The following is a 21,990-nucleotide window of genomic DNA, read 5'->3' on the forward strand; positions in this document are numbered from 1 at the left end:
TGACTCCCCCTGTGTTCCTATACATATAATATTACTGTCACTCTGCCCCCTTGTGGTTGTATCTGGTATGACTCCCCCTGTGTTCCTATACATATAATATTACTGTCACTCTGCCCCCTTGTGGTTGGATCTGGTATGACTCCCCCTGTGTTCCTATATATATAATATTACTGTCACTCTGCCCCCTTGTGGATAATCCTGGAATGACTCCCCCGTGTTATTATACATATAATATTACTGACACTCTGCCCCCTTGTGGTTGGATCTGGTATGAATCCCCTGTGTTACTATACCCTAATCCAAACCCTATACCCTGACCCTGACCCCAACCCTAACCCTTAGACCCTAACCCTAAACTCTAACTCCAAACCATAACCCTAAACCCAACCCCTAAACCCTAACCCCTAACCCATCTAACCCTAACCCTAGAGAAGAATGAATTGGCCGCCTAGACGGCGGACTCAGATATCCCAGATTAGTAGCTTCTCTAAGCAGAAAGTTCTTCTGTTATTTTCAAAATGAGGAGATCCTCAATAAAATGTTGTTTGCTGTGGACGTGACACATTGTGCTCCTTCCCGGCCCGGATTGTATTGGGGAAAGATAATATTCTATGCAGGACCTTCAGAGGGAGTCATACCAGGTTCTGCCACCAGATGGCAGCATTTTACTATCATATAGTGTGCTACCACATTCATCCACAAGGCGGCGACAGAGTACCAGTTATAATCCGTGTATAGAAAATCAGTGTGAGCATTACCAGGTGCAGCCAGTAGGTGGCAGCATAGTGTTTGCATGAGATACAGCGCATGCCCAGTCCTCTCCTCTCCAAGTCCATTATATGGGAGAAAACTGCTTTGATCTTCAAGAAAATGGCGGCCATGAGGACTTTTCTGTTTAATGTACTGTGCATGACCAGAGCAGCTGCCATTGTAACTCCCGTCGTGTGCACGCTGCCGCCTCGGTGTTTGTATTGTGTGTAACGTCACTTCCGTCACATTATCTGATGCTTTCACTGGTCGGTATTGTGGTGTAAGGACATATTCGGCGACCCATCGCAGTTTGCTACGGAAGTGACGTTCCGTCCCCGCCATCTTGCTACACCCCACACTTGTCCACAGTAACCACTTACGGACCGGTGTTCTGCCGAGAAAGTTCCGCTCGGCGTATAAGTTCCCCCCTCTACTGCGCCTGCGCAGTAGGTATCGGCGGAAATAGCCGAAGCAGAACAGCTGAAAATCATCTGTACACGGCGCCTGTAAGAGGGCCCCTCGCGGGCTCGCTTCGCTCGCCACGCTTCGGGCACGGCCTCGCTGCGCTCGGCACTTTTAGATTCCCCCTCTAGGTCCACTTGGATGGTGGGGAAGGAACCTGGACCCAGAGCGCAGGCGCCGTGTACAGCTGACTGAAGCATTTGAGCTTCGGCTATCTCCGGCAGCTGACAGTAGTATGTACTGCGCAGGCGCTGCGCCTGCGCAGTACAGGGGGGAACTTATCCGCCGAGGGAACATTCTCGGCAAGACACCGGCTCCTGTACATATACGTCGGCACTTTGAAGGTGGATATCCCGGTAACGGCAGCAGCTGCTGCCACAACCGAGGTATCCATCTTTACAGGAGCCAGTCATGTTTCTGATAATGGTGGTCTCTGTGGCGTATTCGCCGCGAGATCAACGTTATCGGCAGCGGGAGAGGTGCCACCCCCATCCCGCCGCTCCTCCCGCGCCCTCCGCCACAACCGACGACTCCGGGATCTGTCACTTCCTGGGTATGGAGACGAGTGAGGCTAAGATGGCCCCCACCCATATCCATACCATAGGAGGGCGGAAGTGACGTCATAACGTCAGCTCCGCCCATTTGTCTTAAAGACATATATTTTTTTGTCATTTGTTCAAACGACAATTATTTATTTATTTTTTTTGCATTTAAGTCCAAATATGAGATCTGAGGACTTTTTGACCCCAGATCTCATATTTAAGAGGACCTGTAATGCTTTTTTCTATTACAAGGGATGTTTACATTCGTTGTAATAGGAATAAAAGTGATCCAAATTTTTTTGTTACAAAAAACAGTGAAAAAATAAATAAAATAAATAAGAAAATTTTTTTTTTTTTAAAGCGCCCTGTCCCGCCGAGCTCGCGTACAGAAGCGAACGCATACGTGAGTAGCGCCCGCATATGAAAACGGTGGTCAAACCACATATGTGAGGTATTGCCGTGACCGGTAGAGCAAGAGCAATAATTCTAGCTCTAGACCTCCTCTGTAACGCAAAACATGCAACCTGTAGAATTTTTTAAATGTCGCCTATGGGGATTTTTAAGGGTAAAAGTTTGACGCCATTCCACGAGCGAGCGCAATTTTGAAGCGTGACATGTTGGGTATCAATTTACTTGGCGTAACATTATATTTCACAATATAAAAAAAAATGGGCTAACTTTACTGCTGTCTTATTTTTTTATTCAAAAAAGTGCATTTTTTCCAAAAAAAGTGCGCTTGTAAGACCGCTGCGCAAATACGGTGCAAAAAAAAATGTATTGCATTGACTGCCATTTTATTCTCTAAGGTGTTAGAAAAAAAAAAAACAATATATAATGTTTGGGGGTTCTAAGTAATTTTCTAGCAAAAAAACCTGATTTAAACATGTAAACACCTAAAATCCAAAACGAGGCTGGTCCTTAAGTGGGTAAGGATACACTGAGAAGGGGAAAGCGGACATGTTGGTACACCCACTGGAGTTTTGCATTTTACACGTATTTATAACAGTAAAGTCAGTTTCTATAGTGAAATACGGGACTTGCAACTACGCCTGAATGTTCAGATGTTGAATTTTAAAAGCAGCGGCAACCCTGCTCATCTCATAGGTTTGCTAATCTGACAGAAGATCGCTGCTTTTAAAATTCAACATCTAAGTAGCCAGACGGAGTTGTAAGTCCCGTATTTCACTATAGAAACTGACTTTACTGTTATAAATAAGTGTAAAATGCAAAACTCCGGTGGGTGTAACAACATGTCCGCTTTCCCCCTTCTCAGTGTATCCTTACTGTGGACGAGTGCTGGGTGTAGCAAGATGGCGGCAACGGAACGTCACTTCTGTAGCAAACTGCGATGAGTTGCCGAATATGTCGTTACACCCCCTTCTCAATGTATCCTTACTAATCAGTGTCCTCCACTCCTCTCTGCCAGTCCTTCCCCTGGTCTCCATTCAGTGTCCTCCACCCCTCTCTGCCCATACCTCAACTGGTCTCCATTCAGTGTCCTCCACCTCTCTCTACCAATCCCTCCACTGGTCTCCATTCAGTGTCCTCCACTCCTCTCTGCCAATCCCTCCACTGGTCTCCATTCAGTGTCCTCCACTCCTCTCTGCCAATCCCTCCACTGGTCTCCATTCAGTGTCCTCCACCCCTCTCTGCCAATCCCTCCACTGGTCTCTATTCAGTGTCCTCCACCCCTCTCTGCCAATCCCTCCACTGACCTCCATTCAGTGTCCTCCACCCCTCTCTGCCAATCCCTCCACTGATCTCCATTCAGTGTCCTCCACCCCTCTCTGCCAATCCCTCCACTGACCTCCATTCAGTGTCCTCCACCCCTCTCTGCCAATCCCTCCACTGGTCTCCATTCAGTGTCCTCCACTCCTCTCTGCCAATCCCTCCACTGACCTCCATTCAGTGTCCTCCACCCCTCTCTGCCAATCCCTCCACTGATCTCCATTCAGTGTCCTCCACCCCTCTCTGCCAATCCCTCCACTGATCTCCATTCAGTGTCCTCCACCCCTCTCTGCCAATCCCTCCACTGGTCTCCATTCAGTGTCCTCCACCCCTCTCTGCCAATCCCTCCACTGACCTCCATTCAGTGTCCTCCACCCCTCTCTACCAATCCTTCCACTGGTCTCCATTCAGTGTCCTCCACTCCTCTCTGCCAATCCCTCCACTGACCTCCATTCAGTGTCCTCCACCCCTCTCTACCAATCCCTCCACTGGTCTCCATTCAGTGTCCTCCACCCCTCTCTACCAATCCTTCCACTGGTCTCCATTCAATGTCCTCCACCCCTCTCTACCAATCCCTCCACTGGTCTCCATTCAGTGTCCTCCACCCCTCTCTACAAATTCCTCCATTGGTCTCCATTCAGCCTCCTTCCTCTTCTGCCAATCCCTCCAATGGCTTCCATTCAGTGTCGCCCCCCCCATCAATTTCTATAATGGCCTTCAATCACTCAAGGAATAAAATTCAAAATACTAACAACATACAAATCTATCCACAACAAGTCTGCCCCCAGCTCCATCACTGACCTCACACCGTCCTCTCCGCTCCTCCCAGGTATTACAGTCTTTTCCTCTACCCCCAGACTTAACAAGCATTTAACCCTTGCAGTACATTGGGCCCCAATGAAAGGGCATTTTTTATTTTAATCAGGTTTAAATAGAAGACAGTCAGAGAAAAAGCAAAACAAATGCCATTGGGAAGACGATCGCTTATGGGGACACAGCATGTTTGTATTTATTACTCGTATAAAACAAAGTATATCAAATAATAATAAAAAAAAAGCCAACATTACAAGTTCTTGTAATGAGGGGAAAGTGGAGTGCTGAATGGATTGCAGGGCTGAGAGAAGTCTGTTGGGGACTGTGAAGGTCTCACGGGGCACTTGGTAGAGATGTTGAAATGGAATTGGACTGGTATTTTGGGGGGAAGGTGACTAGGGCTGCACATGGTTTTCAGGAAGGGTGCTGCAATTAGAGGGCTCCTGAACGTAAGCTGGACAAGTGGAGGTGACGGTAGGTATGGTGGAGAGATGCATCCGAGGGGGTGGAAGGTCTCTCCGTTGAGTAGAAATGCATGCTGTAAGGTAGGTATATATATCTTCCTTGGCCTGCATCTCGCGGTCATCAGGGAGACGCTGTAGGAGTGGTAGGAGACTGCGACAAAACACCACCCGGGGGTCATTGAGATTCCGGAAAATATCATTGTCTGGCTGTAGAGATGTTTGCCGCTCTGTCAGTTCCTTCACAAGTCGCAGGATTTGGTCATTACAGGAAAGAGACGTCCTCTGCTGACGGCGGGCACATCGAAGGCCGGCTGTCGCTGGCTGTCTGGCCTTTTGTACTCTCTGTGGAGTCTAGAGAAATAAAGCAATTTCTATAGATTTGTCTGGATAGAGATGGATAGACAGGAAGAGATGTAGAGAGATGAGATGGATAGGTTCAAGCGATAGATATACAGATGACAGAGAGATCGATATTGATATACCTGCGGTGTGCATGGAGCAGAGCTGGAAGCCTCCTCTGGCTCAGTAGGTGTCCCTGGATTGGAGTGCCCAGCCTTGCTTTCCTCCTCTTCCCCAGTCAGGTTGGAAGTTGCTCTGTATTAATAAAAGTTCCAAGGAAAGATCACAAAAAAATATCAGGACACCAATGATGTAAATGGAAGCCTTATCCTGCCTCTGACCAACTGCTGTCTCTATAGAATAAATGGGCTGTGCAGACACCTACAGGTACACTCATCAGACCTGCAAGAAGGGGGCGGGGGTGACCTGTAAGGTGGGGGCATGGGGTGAGCTGCAGGAAATGAGCAGGGATGAGCTGCAAGAAAGGGGCGGGGGTGAGCTGCAGGAAAGGGGCGGGGCTGAGCTGCAGGAAAGGGGTTTGGGGGGGAGCTGCAAGAAGGGGGCAGGAGTAAACTACAAGCAAGGGGTGGGGGAGCAGCAAGGAAGGGGTGGGGCGAACTGCAAGCAAAAGGGGGGTGTGGGGTGAGGTGCAAGAAAGGAGCGTTGGGAGAGCTGCAGGAAAGGGGTAGCAGTGAACTGCAAGCAAGGGGTCAGTTGCAAGGAAGTGGCAAGGGGTCAGCTGCAGGAAAAAGACATGGTGTGAGCTGCAAGAAAGGAGTGGGGATGAGCAGCAATAAAGGGGTGATCTACATGGAAGGGGTGGGTGTGAGCTGCAAGGAAGCGGAGAGGGTGAGCTGCAAGGAAGCAGAGGGGGTGAGCTGCAAGGAAGCGGAGGGGGTGAGCTGCAAGGAAGCAGAGGGGGTGAGCTGCAAGGAAGGGGGTGAGCTGCAAGAAAATGAAGGGGGTGAGCTGCAAGGAAGGGAAGGGGGTGAGCTGCAAGGAAGTGAAGGGGGTGAGCTGCAAGGAAGAGAAGGGGGTGAGCTGCAAGGAAGCAAAGGGGGTGAGCTGCAAGGAAGAGAAGGGGGTGAGCTGCAAGGAAGCAAAGGGGGTGAGCTGCAAGGAAGCGAAGGGGGTGAGCTGCAAGAAAGGAGTGGGGATGAGCAGCAATAAAGGGGTGATCTACATGGAATGGGTGGGTGTGAGCTGCAAGGAAGCAGAGGAGGTGAGCTGCAAGAAAATGAAGGGGTGAGCTGCAAGGAAGGCAAGGGGGTGAGCTGCAAGGAAGAAAAGGGGGTGAGCTGCAAGGAAGCAAAGGGGGTGAGCTGCAAGGAAGCGAAGGGGGTGAGCTGCAAGGAGGTGAAGGGGGTGAGCTGCAAGGAAGCGAAGGGGGTGAGCTGCAAGGAAGGGAAGGGGGTGAGCTGCAAGAAAAAGAAGGGGGTGAGCTGCAAGGAAGCGAAGGGGGTGAGCTGCAAGGAAGCGAAGGGGGTGAGCTGCAAGGAAGCGAAGGGGGTGAGCTGCAAGGAGGTGAAGGGGGTGAGCTGCAAGGAAGCGAAGGGGGTGAGCTGCAAGGAAGCGGAGGGGGTGAGCTGCAAGGAGGTGAAGGGGGTGAGCTGCAGGGAAGCGAAGGGGGTGAGCTGCAAGGAAGCGGAGGGGGTGAGCTGCAAGGAGGTGAAGGGGGTGAGCTGCAAGGAAGGGGTTGAGCTGCAAGAAAATGAAGGGGTGAGCTGCAAGGAGGTGAAGGGGGTGAGCTGCAAGGAAGCGGAGGGGGTGAGCTGCAAGGAGGTGAAGGGGGTGAGCTGCAAGGAAGCGAAGGGGGTGAGCTGCAAGGAAGCGGAGGGGGTGAGCTGCAAGGGGGTGAAGGGGGTGAGCTGCAAGGAAGCGGAGGGGGTGAGCTGCAAGGAAGAAAAGGGGGTGAGCTGCAAGGCTGTGAAGGGGATGAGCTGCAAGGAATGAGGGAAGGGGTGAGCTGCAAGGAAGCGAAGGGGGTGAGCTGCAAGGAAGCGAAGGGGGTGAGCTGCAAGGAAGCAAAGGGGGTGAGCTGCAAGGCTGTGAAGGGGGTGAGCTGCAAGGAAGCGAAGGGGGTGAGCTGCAAGGAATCGAAGGGGGTGAGCTGCAAGGAGGTGAAGGGGGTGAGCTGCAAGGAAGCGAAGGGGGGTGAGCTGCAAGGAAGCGAAGGGGGTGAGCTGCAAGGAAGCGAAGGGGGTGAGCTGCAAGGCTGTGAAGGGGATGAGCTGCAAGGAATGAGGGAAGGGGTGAGCTGCAAGGAATGAGGGAAGGGGTGAGCTGCAAGGAAGCGAAGGGGGTGAGCTGCAAGGAAGCGAAGGGGGTGAGCTGCAAGGAAGCGAAGGGGGTGAGCTGCAAGGAAGCAAAGGGGGTGAGCTGTAAGGCTGTGAAGGGGGTGAGCTGCAAGGCTGTGAAGGGGGTGAGCTGCAAGGAAGCGAAGGCGGTGAGCTGCAAGGAAGCGAAGGGGGTGAGCTGCAAGGCTGTGAAGGGGGTGAGCTGCAAGGAAGAAAAGGGGGTGAGCTGCAAGGCTGTGAAGGGGATGAGCTGCAAGGAATGAGGGAAGGAATGAGCTGCAAGGAAGCAAGGGGGGTGAGCTGCAAGGTTGTGAAGGGGGTGAGCTGCAAGGAAGCGAAGGGGGTGAGCTGCAAGGAAGCGAAGGGGGTGAGCTGCAAGGAAGAAAAGGGGGTGAGCTGCAAGGTTGTGAAGGGGGTGAGCTGCAAGGAAGCGAAGGGGGTGAGCTGCAAGGAAGAAAAGGGGGTGAGCTGCAAGGAAGAAAAGGTGGTGAGCTGCAAGGCTGTGAAGGGGGTGAGCTGCAAGGAAGCAAATGGGGTGAGCTTCAAGGCTGTGAAGGGGGTGAGCTGCAAGGAAGTGAAGGGGGTGAGCTGCAAGGAAGCGAAGGGGGTGAGCTGCAAGGAAGCGAAGGGGGTGAGCTGCAAGGAAGCAAATGGGGTGAGCTTCAAGGCTGTGAAGGGGGTGAGCTGCAAGGAAGTGAAGGGGGTGAGCTGCAAGGAAGCGAAGGGGGTGAGCTGCAAGGAAGCGAAGGGGGTGAGCTGCAAGGCTATGAAGGGGGTGAGCTGCAAGGCTATGAAGGGGGTGAGCTGCAAGGCTGGGAAGGGGGTGAGCTGCAAGAAAGGAGTGGGGACGAGCAGCAATAAAGGGGTGATTTACATGGAAGGGGTGGGTGTGAGCTGCAAGGAAGCGGAGGGGGTGAGCTGCAAGGAAGCAGAGGGGGTGAGCTGCAAGGAAGGGGTTGAGCTGCAAGAAAATGAAGGGGTGAGCTGCAAGGAAGGGAAGGGGGTGAGCTGCAAGAAAATGAAGGGGGTGAGCTGCAAGGAAGCAAAGGGGGTGAGCTGCAAGGAAGCGAAGGGGGTGAGCTGCAAGGAAGCGAAGGGGGTGAGCTGCAAGGAAGCGAAGGGGGTGAGCTGCAAGGAAGCGAAGGGGGTGAGCTGCAAGGAAGCAAAGGGGGTGAGCTGTAAGGCTGTGAAGGGGGTGAGCTGCAAGGCTGTGAAGGGGGTGAGCTGCAAGGAAGCGAAGGGGGTGAGCTGCAAGGAAGCGAAGGGGGTGAGCTGCAAGGCTGTGAAGGGGGTGAGCTGCAAGGAAGAAAAGGGGGTGAGCTGCAAGGCTGTGAAGGGGATGAGCTGCAAGGAATGAGGGAAGGGGTGAGCTGCAAGGAAGCAAGGGGGGTGAGCTGCAAGGCTGTGAAGGGGGTGAGCTGCAAGGAAGCGAAGGGGGTGAGCTGCAAGGAAGAAAAAGGGGTGAGCTGCAAGGAAGCGAAGGGGGTGAGCTGCAAGGAAGAAAAGGGGGTGAGCTGCAAGGCTGTGAAGGGGATGAGCTGCAAGGAATGAGGGAAGGGGTGAGCTGCAAGGAAGCAAGGGGGGTGAGCTGCAAGGCTGTGAAGGGGGTGAGCTGCAAGGAAGGGAAGGGGGTGAGCTGCAAGGAAGGGAAGGGGGTGAGCTGCAAGGAAGCAAAGGGGGTGAGCTGCAAGGAAGCGAAGGGGGTGAGCTGCAAGGAAGCGAAGGGGGTGAGCTGCAAGGAAGCGAAGGGGGTGAGCTGCAAGGAAGCAAAGGGGGTGAGCTGTAAGGCTGTGAAGGGGGTGAGCTGCAAGGCTGTGAAGGGGGTGAGCTGCAAGGAAGCGAAGGGGGTGAGCTGCAAGGAAGCGAAGGGGGTGAGCTGCAAGGCTGTGAAGGGGGTGAGCTGCAAGGAAGTGAAGGGGGTGAGCTGCAAGGAAGCGAAGGGGGTGAGCTGCAAGGAAGAAAAGGGGGTGAGCTGCAAGGCTGTGAAGGGGATGAGCTGCAAGGAATGAGGGAAGGGGTGAGCTGCAAGGAAGCAAGGGGGGTGAGCTGCAAGGCTGTGAAGGGGGTGAGCTGCAAGGAAGCGAAGGGGGTGAGCTGCAAGGAAGCGAAGGGGGTGAGCTGCAAGGAAGAAAAGGGGGTGAGCTGCAAGGCTGTGAAGGGGGTGAGCTGCAAGGAAGCGAAGGGGGTGAGCTGCAAGGAAGAAAAGGGGGTGAGCTGCAAGGCTGTGAAGGGGGTGAGCTGCAAGGAAGCGAAGGGGGTGAGCTGCAAGGAAGCAAATGGGGTGAGCTTCAAGGCTGTGAAGGGGGTGAGCTGCAAGGAAGTGAAGGGGGTGAGCTGCAAGGAAGCGAAGGGGGTGAGCTGCAAGGAAGCGAAGGGGGTGAGCTGCAAGGAAGCGAAGGGGGTGAGCTGCAAGGCTATGAAGGGGGTGAGCTGCAAGGCTATGAAGGGGGTGAGCTGCAAGGCTGGGAAGGGGGTGAGCTGCAAGAAAGGAGTGGGGACGAGCAGCAATAAAGGGGTGATTTACATGGAAGGGGTGGGTGTGAGCTGCAAGGAAGCGGAGGGGGTGAGCTGCAAGGAAGCAGAGGGGGTGAGCTGCAAGGAAGGGGTTGAGCTGCAAGAAAATGAAGGGGTGAGCTGCAAGGAAGGGAAGGGGGTGAGCTGCAAGAAAATGAAGGGGGTGAGCTGCAAGGAAGAAAAGAGGGTGAGCTGCAAGGAAGCAAAGGGGGTGAGCTGCAAGAAAATGAAGGGGGTGAGCTGCAAGAAAATGAAGGGGGTGAGCTGCAAGGAAGCGAGGGGGGTGAGCTGCAAGGAATGAGGGAAGGGGTGAGCTGCAAGGAAGGGAAGGGGGTGAGCTGCAAGGAGGTGAAGGGGGTGAGCTGCAAGGAAGCGAAGGGGGTGAGCTGCAAGGAAGCGAAGGGGGTGAGCTGCAAGGAAGCGGAGGGGGTGAGCTGCAAGGAGGTGAAGGGGGTGAGCTGCAAGGAAGCGGAGGGGGTGAGCTGCAAGGAAGCAGAGGGGGTGAGCTGCAAGGAGGTGAAGGGGGTGAGCTGCAAGGAAGCGGAGGGGGTGAGCTGCAAGGAAGCGAAGGGGGTGAGCTGCAAGGAAGCAAAGGGGGTGAGCTGCAAGGAAGCGAAGGGGATGAGCTGCAAGGAAGAAAAGGGGGTGAGCTGCAAGGCTGTGAAGGGGATGAGCTGCAAGGAATGAGGGAAGGGGTGAGCTGCAAGGAAGTGAAGGGGGTGAGCTGCAAGGAAGCAACGGGGGTGAGCTGCAAGGCTGTGAAGGGGGTGAGCTGCAAGGAAGCGAAGGGGGTGAGCTGCAAGGAAGCGAAGGGGGTGAGCTGCAGGGGAGTGAAGGGGGTGAGCTGCAAGAAAGCGAAGGGGGTGAGCTGCAAGGAAGCGGAGGGGGTGATCTGCAAGGAAGCGAAGGGGGTGAGCTGCAAGGCTGTGAAGGGGGTGAGCTGCAAGGAAGTGAAGGGGGTGAGCTGCAAGGAAGCGGAGGGGGTGATCTGCAAGGAAGCGAAGGGGGTGAGCTGCAAGGCTGTGAAGGGGGTGAGCTGCAAGGAAGTGAAGGGGGTGAGCTGCAAGGAAGCGGAGGGGGTGATCTGCAAGGAAGCGAAGGGGGTGAGCTGCAAGGAAGCGAAGGGGATGAGCTGCAAGGCTGGGAAGGGGGTGAGCCTCAAGGCTGGGAAGGGGGTGAGTTGCAAGACTGTGAAGGGGGTGAGCTGCAAGGCTGTGAAGGGGGTGAGCTGCAAGGCTGTGAAGGGGGTGAGCTGCAAGGCTGGGAAGGGGGTGAGCTGCAAGGCTGGGAAGGGGGTGAGTTGCAAGGCTGTGAAGGGGGTGAGTTGCAAGGCTGTGAAGGGGGTGAGCTGCAAGGAAAGGGGGAAGGGGTGAGCTGCAAGGAAGCGGCCGAGTCATTGAAGTTGCCCACAGGGAGGATTTGTTGCCTACAACATAGGGCCATCCATGGTTTCACATAATCTTCATTCACACGGGGCCCAGCCCTCGATATAGGGGTCCACACAAACATACCAGGGCTAGAGGATCCCATTACCATTACAGTGTGGGAGGAAACCAGTTGGGAGAACATACAAACCACATGCAGATAGAGTCCAGGATGAGTTCAGACCCAGGACCCCAGTACTACAAGAAATACGCAATACTTACTCCCTTGTCTCCATGGCTCTCCGCAGAAAAGTGAGCTCTCTGGCATATGGATGCCTTTTCTTTGTACGGATTGGAGTTCCATTCTGAACCGCCAAACGTTCCTCTGTCAGTTCCCGCCGATAACGGTCGCGCAGTGAGCGCCATCGTGTGCTCAAATCCTTCCCTGAAATGAGGACAATCTTATCTCAGATTGTGAAATGCTGGTACCCTCGTGGCTCACTTACCTCAACACAGGCTGGTAATGCATCACTCAATACACTGCATGCTGATTGGTTCATTTCAGTGACAGACCAATCAGCACAGGGGATCTATATCCTTCACTGAGCGGTCAGTCCTCACCGGACACAGTGGGGGAATTCTGGCATCTCACTTACCTTTGTCCGCCTGGAACTAATAGACATGAAAACATGGACTGTGCGTGCTCTGCGCTATTGTATCCCGCGGTCAGACGTGACCAGGCTCAGGGTTCTCTATACAACATGCTGACATACCAAGGTGTGTACTTACCTCTATTCTCCTTCTGCTTTCTACTCAGAAGGTCCCAATTCGGTGTTAGGCTCTTAAAGATCTCCTCCCATGCCTTCTTCTTCTGGACGCGGTCGGAGTATCTGGGAAACTCGGGGTCCCACAGTTCCGGCTTCTTCTGCACTGCTGCTATCAGATCACTTTGGGTCACGTCTCTGGCCATGCCATCCCCCTGTGAAGAGACCGATGATCAATAAAAACCAGGACACCCCGGTCACCTCCTGCCCCCACCAAGTACACAGATCAATAAACACACCGGGACACCGGTCACCTCCCCCACCCCCACTACACAGATCAATAAAAACACCAGGAAATCGATCACCTCTCTCCCCCACTACACAGATCAATAAAAACACTGGGACACCGACCACCTCATAGACCTGGACCCCTCATAGAGGATGACGCGGAGGTCTCTGCATAGACAAGGATGGGGTACTCTCATGAAAAAGAAGGAAGATGAAGAGGTCCCCTCGCAGAGGATGATGAGGAGGTCTCTGCATAGATAAGGATGGGGTACTCTCATGGATAAGAAGGAAGATGATGAGGACCCCTCATAGAGGATGATCAGGGGGACTCTGCATAGATAAGGATGGGGTACACTCATGGATAAGAAGGAAGATGAAGAGGACCCCTCATAGAGGATGATGAGGAGGACTCTGCATAGATAAGGATGGGCTGCTCTCATGAATAAGAAGGAAGATGAAGAGGACCCCTCATAGAAAGGATGATGAGGAGGATTCCGCATAGATAAGGATGGGGTACTCTCATGAATAAGAATGAAGATGAAGAGGACCCCTCATAGAGGATGATGCGGAGGTCTTTGCATAGATAAGGATGGGGTACTCTCATGGATAAGAAGGAAGATGAAGAGGACCCCTCGTAGAGGATGATGAGGAGGTCTTTGCATAGATAAGGATGGGGTACTCTCATGGATAAGAAGGAAGATGAAGAGGACTCCTCATAGAGGATGATGAGGACCCCTCATAGAGGATGATGAGGAGGACTCTGCATAGATAAGGATGGGGTACTCTCATGAATAGGAAGGAAGATGAAGAGGACCCCTCATAGAGGATGATGCGGAGGTCTCTGCATAGATAAGGATGGGGTACTCTCATGGATAAGAAGGAAGATGAAGAGGACCCCTCGTAGAGGAGGACTCTGCATAGATAAGGATGGGCTGCTCTCATGAATAAGAAGGAAGATGAAGAGGACCCCTCATAGAAAGGATGATGATGAGGATTCCGCATTAATAAGGATGGGGTACTCTCATGAATAAGAAGGAAGATGAAGAGGACCCCTCATAGAAAGGATGATGAGGAGGATTCCGCATAGATAAGGATGGGGTACTCTCATAAATAAGAAGGTAGATGAAGAGGACCCCTCATAGAGGATGATGAGGACCCCTTATAGAGGATGATGATGAGGATTCCGCATAGATAAGGATGGGGTACTCTCATGAATAGGAAGGAAGATGAAGAGGACCCCTCATAGAGGATGATGCGGAGGTCTCTGCATAGATAAGGATGGGGTACTCTCATGGATAAGAAGGAAGATGAAGAGGACCCCTCATAGAGGAGGACTCTGCATAGATAAGGATGGGGTACTCTCATGAATAAGAAGGAAGATGAAGAGGACCCCTCATAGAAAGGATGATGAGGAGGATTCCGCATAGATAAGGATGGGGTACTCTCATGAATAGGAAGGAAGATGAAGAGGACCCCTCATAGAGGATGATGCGGAGGTCTTTGCATAGATAAGGATGGGGTACTCTCATGGATAAGAAGGAAGATGAAGAGGACCCCTCGTAGAGGATGATGAGGAGGTCTCTGCATAGATAAGGATGGGGTACTCTCATGGATAAGAAGGAAGATGAAGAGGACCCCTCGTATAGGATGATGAGGAGGTCTCTGCATAGAAAGGATGGGGTACTCTCATGGATAAGAAGGAAGATGAAGAGGACCCCTCGTAGAGGATGATGAGGAGGTCTCTGCATAGATAAGGATGGGGTACTCTCATGGATACGAAGGAAGATGAAGAGGACCCCTCATAGAGGATGAGGAGGAGGACTCTGCATAGATAAGGATGGGGTACTCTCATGGATAAGAAGGAAGATGAAGAGGATCCCTCGTAGAGGAGGACTCTGCATAGATAAGGATGGGCTGCTCTCATGAATAAGAAGGAAGATGAAGAGGACCCCTCATAGAAAGGATGATGATGAGGATTCCGCATAAATAAGGATGGGGTACTCTCATGAATAAGAAGGAAGATGAAGAGGACCCCTCATAGAAAGGATGATGAGGAGGATTCCGCATAGATAAGGATGGGGTACTCTCATAAATAAGAAGGTAGATGAAGAGGACCCCTCATAGAGGATGATGAGGACCCCTTATAGAGGATGATGAGGAGGACTCTGCATAGATAAGGATGGGGTACTCTCATGAATAGGAAGGAAGATGAAGAGGACCCCTCATAGAGGATGATGCGGGGGTCTCTGCATAGATAAGGATGGGGTACTCTCATGGATAAGAAGGAAGATGAAGAGGACCCCTCATAGAGGAGGACTCTGCATAGATAAGGATGGGGTACTCTCATGAATAAGAAGGAAGATGAAGAGGACCCCTCATAGAAAGGATGATGAGGAGGATTCCGCATAGATAAGGATGGGGTACTCTCATGAATAGGAAGGAAGATGAAGAGGACCCCTCATAGAGCATGATGCGGAGGTCTTTGCATAGATAAGGATGGGGTACTCTCATGGATAAGAAGGAAGATGAAGAGGACCCCTCGTAGAGGATGATGAGGAGGTCTCTGCATAGATAAGGATGGGGTACTCTCATGGATAAGAAGGAAGATGAAGAGGACCCCTCGTAGAGGATGATGAGGAGGTCTCTGCATAGAAAGGATGGGGTACTCTCATGGATCAGAAGGAAGATGAAGAGGACCCCTCGTAGAGGATGATGAGGAGGTCTCTGCATAGATAAGGATGGGGTACTCTCATGGATACGAAGGAAGATGAAGAGGACCCCTCATAGAGGATGAGGAGGAGGACTCTGCATAGATAAGGATGGGCTGCTCTCATGAATAAGAAGGAAGATGAAGAGGACCCCTCGTAGAGGAGGACTCTGCATAGATAAGGATGGGGTACTCTCATAAATAAGAAGGTAGATGAAGAGGACCCCTCATAGAGGATGATGAGGAGGTCTCTGCATAGATAAGGATGGGCTACTCTCATGGATAAGAAGGAAGATGAAGAAGACCCCTCATAGAGGATGATGAGGAGGTCTCTGCATAGATAAGGATGGGGTACTCTCATGTATAAGAAGGAAGATGAAGAGGACCCCTCGTAGAGGATGATGAGGAGGTCTCTGCATAGATAAGGATGGGGTACTCTCATAAATAAGAAGGTAGATGAAGAGGACCCCTCATAGAAGATGATGAGGACCCCTCATAGAGGATGATGAGGAGGAGTCTGCATAGATAAGGATGGGGTACTCTCATGAATAGGAAGGAAGATGAAGAGGACCCCTCATAGAGGATGATGCGGAGGTCTCTGCATAGATAAGGATGGGGTACTCTCATGGATAAGAAGGAAGATGAAGAGGACCCCTCGTAGAGGATGATGAGGAGGTCTCTGCATAGATAAGGATCGGGTACTCTCATGGATAAGAAGGAAGATGAAGAGGACCCCTCATAGAGGAGGACTCTGCATAGATAAGGATGGGGTACTCTCATGAATAAGAAGGAAGATGAAGAGGACCCTTCATAGAGGATGATGCGGAGGTCTTTGCATAGATAAGGATGGAGTACTCTCATGGATAAGAAGGAAGATGAAGAGGACCCCTCGTAGAGGATGATGAGGAGGTCTCTGCATAGATAAGGATGGGGTACTCTCATGGATAAGAAGGAAGATGAAGAGGACCCCTCGTAGACGATGATGAGGAGGTCTCTGCATAGATAAGGATGGGGTACTCTCATGGATAAAAAGGAAGATGAAGAGGACCCATCATAGAGGATGATGAGGAGGTCTCTGCATACATAAGGATGGGGTACTCTCATGGATAAGAAGGAAGATGAAGAGGACCCCTCGTAGAGGATGATGAGGAGGTCTCTGCATAGATAAGGATGGGGTACTCTCATGGATACGAAGGAAGATGAACAGGACCCCTCATAGAGGATGACGAGGAGGTCTCTGCATAGATAAGGATGGGGTACTCTCATAAATAGGAAGGAAGATGATGAGGACCCCTCATAGAGGATGATGAGGGGGACTCTGCATAGATAAGGATGGGCTACTCTCATGGATAAGGAAGATGAAGAGGACCCCTCATAGAGGATGATGTGGAGGTCTCTGCATAGATAAGGATGGGGTACTCTCATGGATAAGAAGGAAGATGAAGAGGACCCCTAATAGAGGATGATGAGGAGGACTCTGCATAGATAAGGATGGGCTGCTCTCATGAATAAGAAGGAAGATGAAGAGGACCCCTCGTAGAGGAGGACTCTGCATAGATAAGGATGGGGTACTCTCATGAAAAAGAAGGAAGATGAAGAGGACCCCTCATAGAAAGGATGATGAGGAGGACTCTGCATAGATAAGGATGGGGTACTCTCATGAATAAGAATGAAGATGAAGAGGACCCCTCATAGAGGATGATGCAGAGGTCTTTGCATAGATAAGGATGGGGTACTCTCATGGATAAGAAGGAAGATGAAGAGGACCCCTCATAGAGGATGATGAGGACCCCTCATAGAGGATGACGAGGAGGACTCTGCATAGATAAGGATGGGGTACTCTCATGAATAGGAAGGAAGATGAAGGGGACCCCTCATAGAGGATGATGCGGAGGTCTCTGCATAGATAAGGATGGGGTACTCTCATAAATAAGAAGGAAGATGAAGAGGACCCCTCAAAGAAAGGATGATGATGAGGATTCCGCATAGATAAGGATGGGGTACTCTCATGAATAGGAAGGAAGATGAAGGGGACCCCTCATAGAGGATGATGCGGAGGTCTCTGCATAGATAAGGATGGGGTACTCTCATGGATAAGAAGGAAGATGAAGAGGACCCCTCATAGAGGAGGACTCTGCATAGATAAGGATGGGGTACTCTCATGAATAAGAAGGAAGGTGAAGAGGACCCCTCATAGAAAGGATGATGAGGAGGATTCCGCATAGATAAGGATGGGGTACTCTCATGAATAGGAAGGAAGATGAAGAGGACCCCTCATAGAGGATGATGCGGAGGTCTTTGCATAGATAAGGATGGGGTACTCTCATGGATAAGAAGGAAGATGAAGAGGACCCCTCGTAGAGGATGATGAGGAGGTCTCTGCATAGATAAGGATGGGGTACTCTCATGGATAAGAAGGAAGATGAAGAGGACCCCTCGTATAGGATGATGAGGAGGTCTCTGCATAGAAAGGATGGGGTACTCTCATGGATAAGAAGGAAGATGAAGAGGACCCCTCGTAGAGGATGATGAGGAGGTCTCTGCATAGATAAGGATGGGGTACTCTCATGGATACGAAGGAAGATGAAGAGGACCCCTCATAGAAGATGAGGAGGAGGACTCTGCATAGATAAGGATGGGGTACTCTCATGGATAAGAAGGAAGATGAAGAGGACCCCTCGTAGAGGAGGACTCTGCATAGATAAGGATGGGCTGCTCTCATGAATAAGAAGGAAGATGAAGAGGACCCCTCATAGAAAGGATGATGATGAGGATTCCGCATAAATAAGGAAGGGGTACTCTCATGAATAAGAAGGAAGATGAAGAGGACCCCTCATAGAAAGGATGATGAGGAGGATTCCGCATAGATAAGGATGGGGTACTCTCATAAATAAGAAGGTAGATGAAGAGGACCCCTCATAGAGGATGATGAGGACCCCTTATAGAGGATGATGAGGAGGACTCTGCATAGATAAGGATGGGGTACTCTCATGAATAGGAAGGAAGATGAAGAGGACCCCTCATAGAGGATGATGCGGAGGTCTCTGCATAGATAAGGATGGGGTACTCTCATGGATAAGAAGGAAGATGAAGAGGACCCCTCATAGAGGAGGACTCTGCATAGATAAGGATGGGGTACTCTCATGAATAAGAAGGAAGATGAAGAGGACCCCTCATAGAAAGGATGATGAGGAGGTCTTTGCATAGATAAGGATGGGGTACTCTCATGGATAAGAAGGAAGATGAAGAGGACCCCTCGTAGAGGATGATGAGGAGGTCTCTGCATAGATAAGGATGGGGTACTCTCATGGATAAGAAGGAAGATGAAGAGGACCCCTCGTAGAGGATGATGAGGAGGTCTCTGCATAGAAAGGATGGGGTACTCTCATGGATAAGAAGGAAGATGAAGAGGACCCCTCGTAGAGGATGATGAGGAGGTCTCTGCATAGATAAGGATGGGGTACTCTCATGGATACGAAGGAAGATGAAGAGGACCCCTCATAGAGGATGAGGAGGAGGACTCTGCATAGATAAGGATGGGCTGCTCTCATGAATAAGAAGGAAGATGAAGAGGACCCCTCGTAGAGGAGGACTCTGCATAGATAAGGATGGGGTACTCTCATAAATAAGAAGGTAGATGAAGAGGACCCCTCATAGAGGATGATGAGGAGGTCTCTGCATAGATAAGGATGGGGTACTCTCATGGATAAGAAGGAAGATGAAGAAGACCCCTCATAGAGGATGATGAGGAGGTCTCTGCATAGATAAGGATGGGGTACTCTCATGTATAAGAAGGAAGATGAAGAGGACCCCTCGTAGAGGATGATGAGGAGGTCTCTGCATAGATAAGGATGGGGTACTCTCATAAATAAGAAGGTAGATGAAGAGGACCCCTCATAGAAGATGATGAGGACCCCTCATAGAGGATGATGAGGAGGAGTCTGCATAGATAAGGATGGGGTACTCTCATGAATAGGAAGGAAGATGAAGAGGACCCCTCATAGAGGATGATGCGGAGGTCTCTGCATAGATAAGGATGGGGTACTCTCATGGATAAGAAGGAAGATGAAGAGGACCCCTCATAGAGGATGATGAGGAGGTCTCTGCATAGATAAGGATCGGGTACTCTCATGGATAAGAAGGAAGATGAAGAGGACCCCTCATAGAGGAGGACTCTGCATAGATAAGGATGGGGTACTCTCATGAATAAGAAGGAAGATGAAGAGGACCCTTCATAGAGGATGATGCGGAGGTCTTTGCATAGATAAGGATGGGGTACTCTCATGGATAAGAAGGAAGATGAAGAGGACCCCTCGTAGAGGATGATGAGGAGGTCTCTGCATAGATAAGGATGGGGTACTCTCATGGATAAGAAGGAAGATGAAGAGGACCCCTCGTAGACGATGATGAGGAGGTCTCTGCATAGATAAGGATGGGCTACTCTCATGGATAAGGAAGATGAAGAGGACCCCTTATAGAGGATGATGAGGAGGACTCTGCATAGATAAGGATGGGGTACTCTCATGAATAGGAAGGAAGATGAAGAGGACCCCTCATAGAGGATGATGCGGAGGTCTCTGCATAGATAAGGATGGGGTACTCTCATGGATAAGAAGGAAGATGAAGAGGACCCCTTATAGAGGAGGACTCTGCATAGATAAGGATGGGGTACTCTCATGAATAAGAAGGAAGATGAAGAGGACCCCTCATAGAAAGGATGATGAGGAGGATTCCGCATAGATAAGGATGGGGTACTCTCATGAATAGGAAGGAAGATGAAGAGGACCCCTCATAGAGGATGATGCGGAGGTCTTTGCATAGATAAGGATGGGGTACTCTCATGGATAAGAAGGAAGATGAAGAGGACCCCTCGTAGAGGATGATGAGGAGGTCTCTGCATAGATAAGGATGGGGTACTCTCATGGATAAGAAGGAAGATGAAGAGGACCCCTCGTAGAGGATGATGAGGAGGTCTCTGCATAGAAAGGATGGGGTACTCTCATGGATAAGAAGGAAGATGAAGAGGACCCCTCGTAGAGGATGATGAGGAGGTCTCTGCATAGATAAGGATGGGGTACTCTCATGGATACGAAGGAAGATGAAGAGGACCCCTCATAGAGGATGAGGAGGAGGACTCTGCATAGATAAGGATGGGCTGCTCTCATGAATAAGAAGGAAGATGAAGAGGACCCCTCGTAGAGGAGGACTCTGCATAGATAAGGATGGGGTACTCTCATAAATAAGAAGGTAGATGAAGAGGACCCCTCATAGAGGATGATGAGGAGGTCTCTGCATAGATAAGGATGGGGTACTCTCATGGATAAGAAGGAAGATGAAGAAGACCCCTCATAGAGGATGATGAGGAGGTCTCTGCATAGATAAGGATGGGGTACTCTCATGTATAAGAAGGAAGATGAAGAGGACCCCTCGTAGAGGATGATGAGGAGGTCTCTGCATAGATAAGGATGGGGTACTCTCATAAATAAGAAGGTAGATGAAGAGGACCCCTCATAGAAGATGATGAGGACCCCTCATAGAGGATGATGAGGAGGAGTCTGCATAGATAAGGATGGGGTACTCTCATGAATAGGAAGGAAGATGAAGAGGACCCCTCATAGAGGATGATGCGGAGGTCTCTGCATAGATAAGGATGGGGTACTCTCATGGATAAGAAGGAAGATGAAGAGGACCCCTCGTAGAGGATGATGAGGAGGTCTCTGCATAGATAAGGATCGGGTACTCTCATGGATAAGAAGGAAGATGAAGAGGACCCCTCATAGAGGAGGACTCTGCATAGATAAGGATGGGGTACTCTCATGAATAAGAAGGAAGATGAAGAGGACCCTTCATAGAGGATGATGCGGAGGTCTTTGCATAGATAAGGATGGAGTACTCTCATGGATAAGAAGGAAGATGAAGAGGACCCCTCGTAGAGGATGATGAGGAGGTCTCTGCATAGATAAGGATGGGGTACTCTCATGGATAAGAAGGAAGATGAAGAGGACCCCTCGTAGACGATGATGAGGAGGTCTCTGCATAGATAAGGATGGGGTACTCTCATGGATAAAAAGGAAGATGAAGAGGACCCATCATAGAGGATGATGAGGAGGTCTCTGCATACATAAGGATGGGGTACTCTCATGGATAAGAAGGAAGATGAAGAGGACCCCTCGTAGAGGATGATGAGGAGGTCTCTGCATAGATAAGGATGGGGTACTCTCATGGATAAGAAGGAAGATGAACAGGACCCCTCATAGAGGATGACGAGGAGGTCTCTGCATAGATAAGGATGGGGTACTCTCATAAATAGGAAGGAAGATGATGAGGACCCCTCATAGAGGATGATGAGGGGGACTCTGCATAGATAAGGATGGGCTACTCTCATGGATAAGGAAGATGAAGAGGACCCCTCATAGAGGATGATGTGGAGGTCTCTGCATAGATAAGGATGGGGTACTCTCATGGATAAGAAGGAAGATGAAGAGGACCCCTAATAGAGGATGATGAGGAGGACTCTGCATAGATAAGGATGGGCTGCTCTCATGAATAAGAAGGAAGATGAAGAGGACCCCTCGTAGAGGAGGACTCTGCATAGATAAGGATGGGGTACTCTCATGAAAAAGAAGGAAGATGAAGAGGACCCCTCATAGAAAGGATGATGAGGAGGACTCTGCATAGATAAGGATGGGGTACTCTCATGAATAAGAATGAAGATGAAGAGGACCCCTCATAGAGGATGATGCAGAGGTCTTTGCATAGATAAGGATGGGGTATTCTCATGGATAAGAAGGAAGATGAAGAGGACCCCTCATAGAGGATGATGAGGACCCCTCATAGAGGATGACGAGGAGGACTCTGCATAGATAAGGATGGGGTACTCTCATGAATAGGAAGGAAGATGAAGGGGACCCCTCATAGAGGATGATGCGGAGGTCTCTGCATAGATAAGGATGGGGTA

General features: G+C 50.8%; 1 protein-coding gene across 6 annotated transcripts in view; it reads right to left on the reverse strand.

Annotated features, from left to right (window-relative positions):
* Positions 1-4,365: 4,365 nt before the first annotated feature.
* Positions 4,366-21,990, reverse strand: part of LOC141124065 (uncharacterized) — a 160,367-nt gene continuing 142,742 nt past the window's right edge. For all 6 annotated transcript variants that reach the window (XM_073612152.1, XM_073612157.1, XM_073612155.1 and 3 more), the window contains 4 exons: positions 12,063-12,252; positions 11,556-11,718; positions 5,242-5,353; positions 4,366-5,110 (listed from right to left, as the gene is read on the reverse strand). In XM_073612152.1, the coding sequence (XP_073468253.1) occupies positions 4,691-5,110; positions 5,242-5,353; positions 11,556-11,718; positions 12,063-12,252 (885 nt within the window). In that variant the 3' untranslated portion in view covers positions 4,366-4,690. The remainder of the gene's footprint in view (positions 5,111-5,241; positions 5,354-11,555; positions 11,719-12,062; positions 12,253-21,990) is intronic.

Source organism: Aquarana catesbeiana, linkage group LG01 (genome assembly GCF_042186555.1).
Source record: "Aquarana catesbeiana isolate 2022-GZ linkage group LG01, ASM4218655v1, whole genome shotgun sequence".
NCBI lineage: Eukaryota > Metazoa > Chordata > Amphibia > Anura > Ranidae > Aquarana > Aquarana catesbeiana.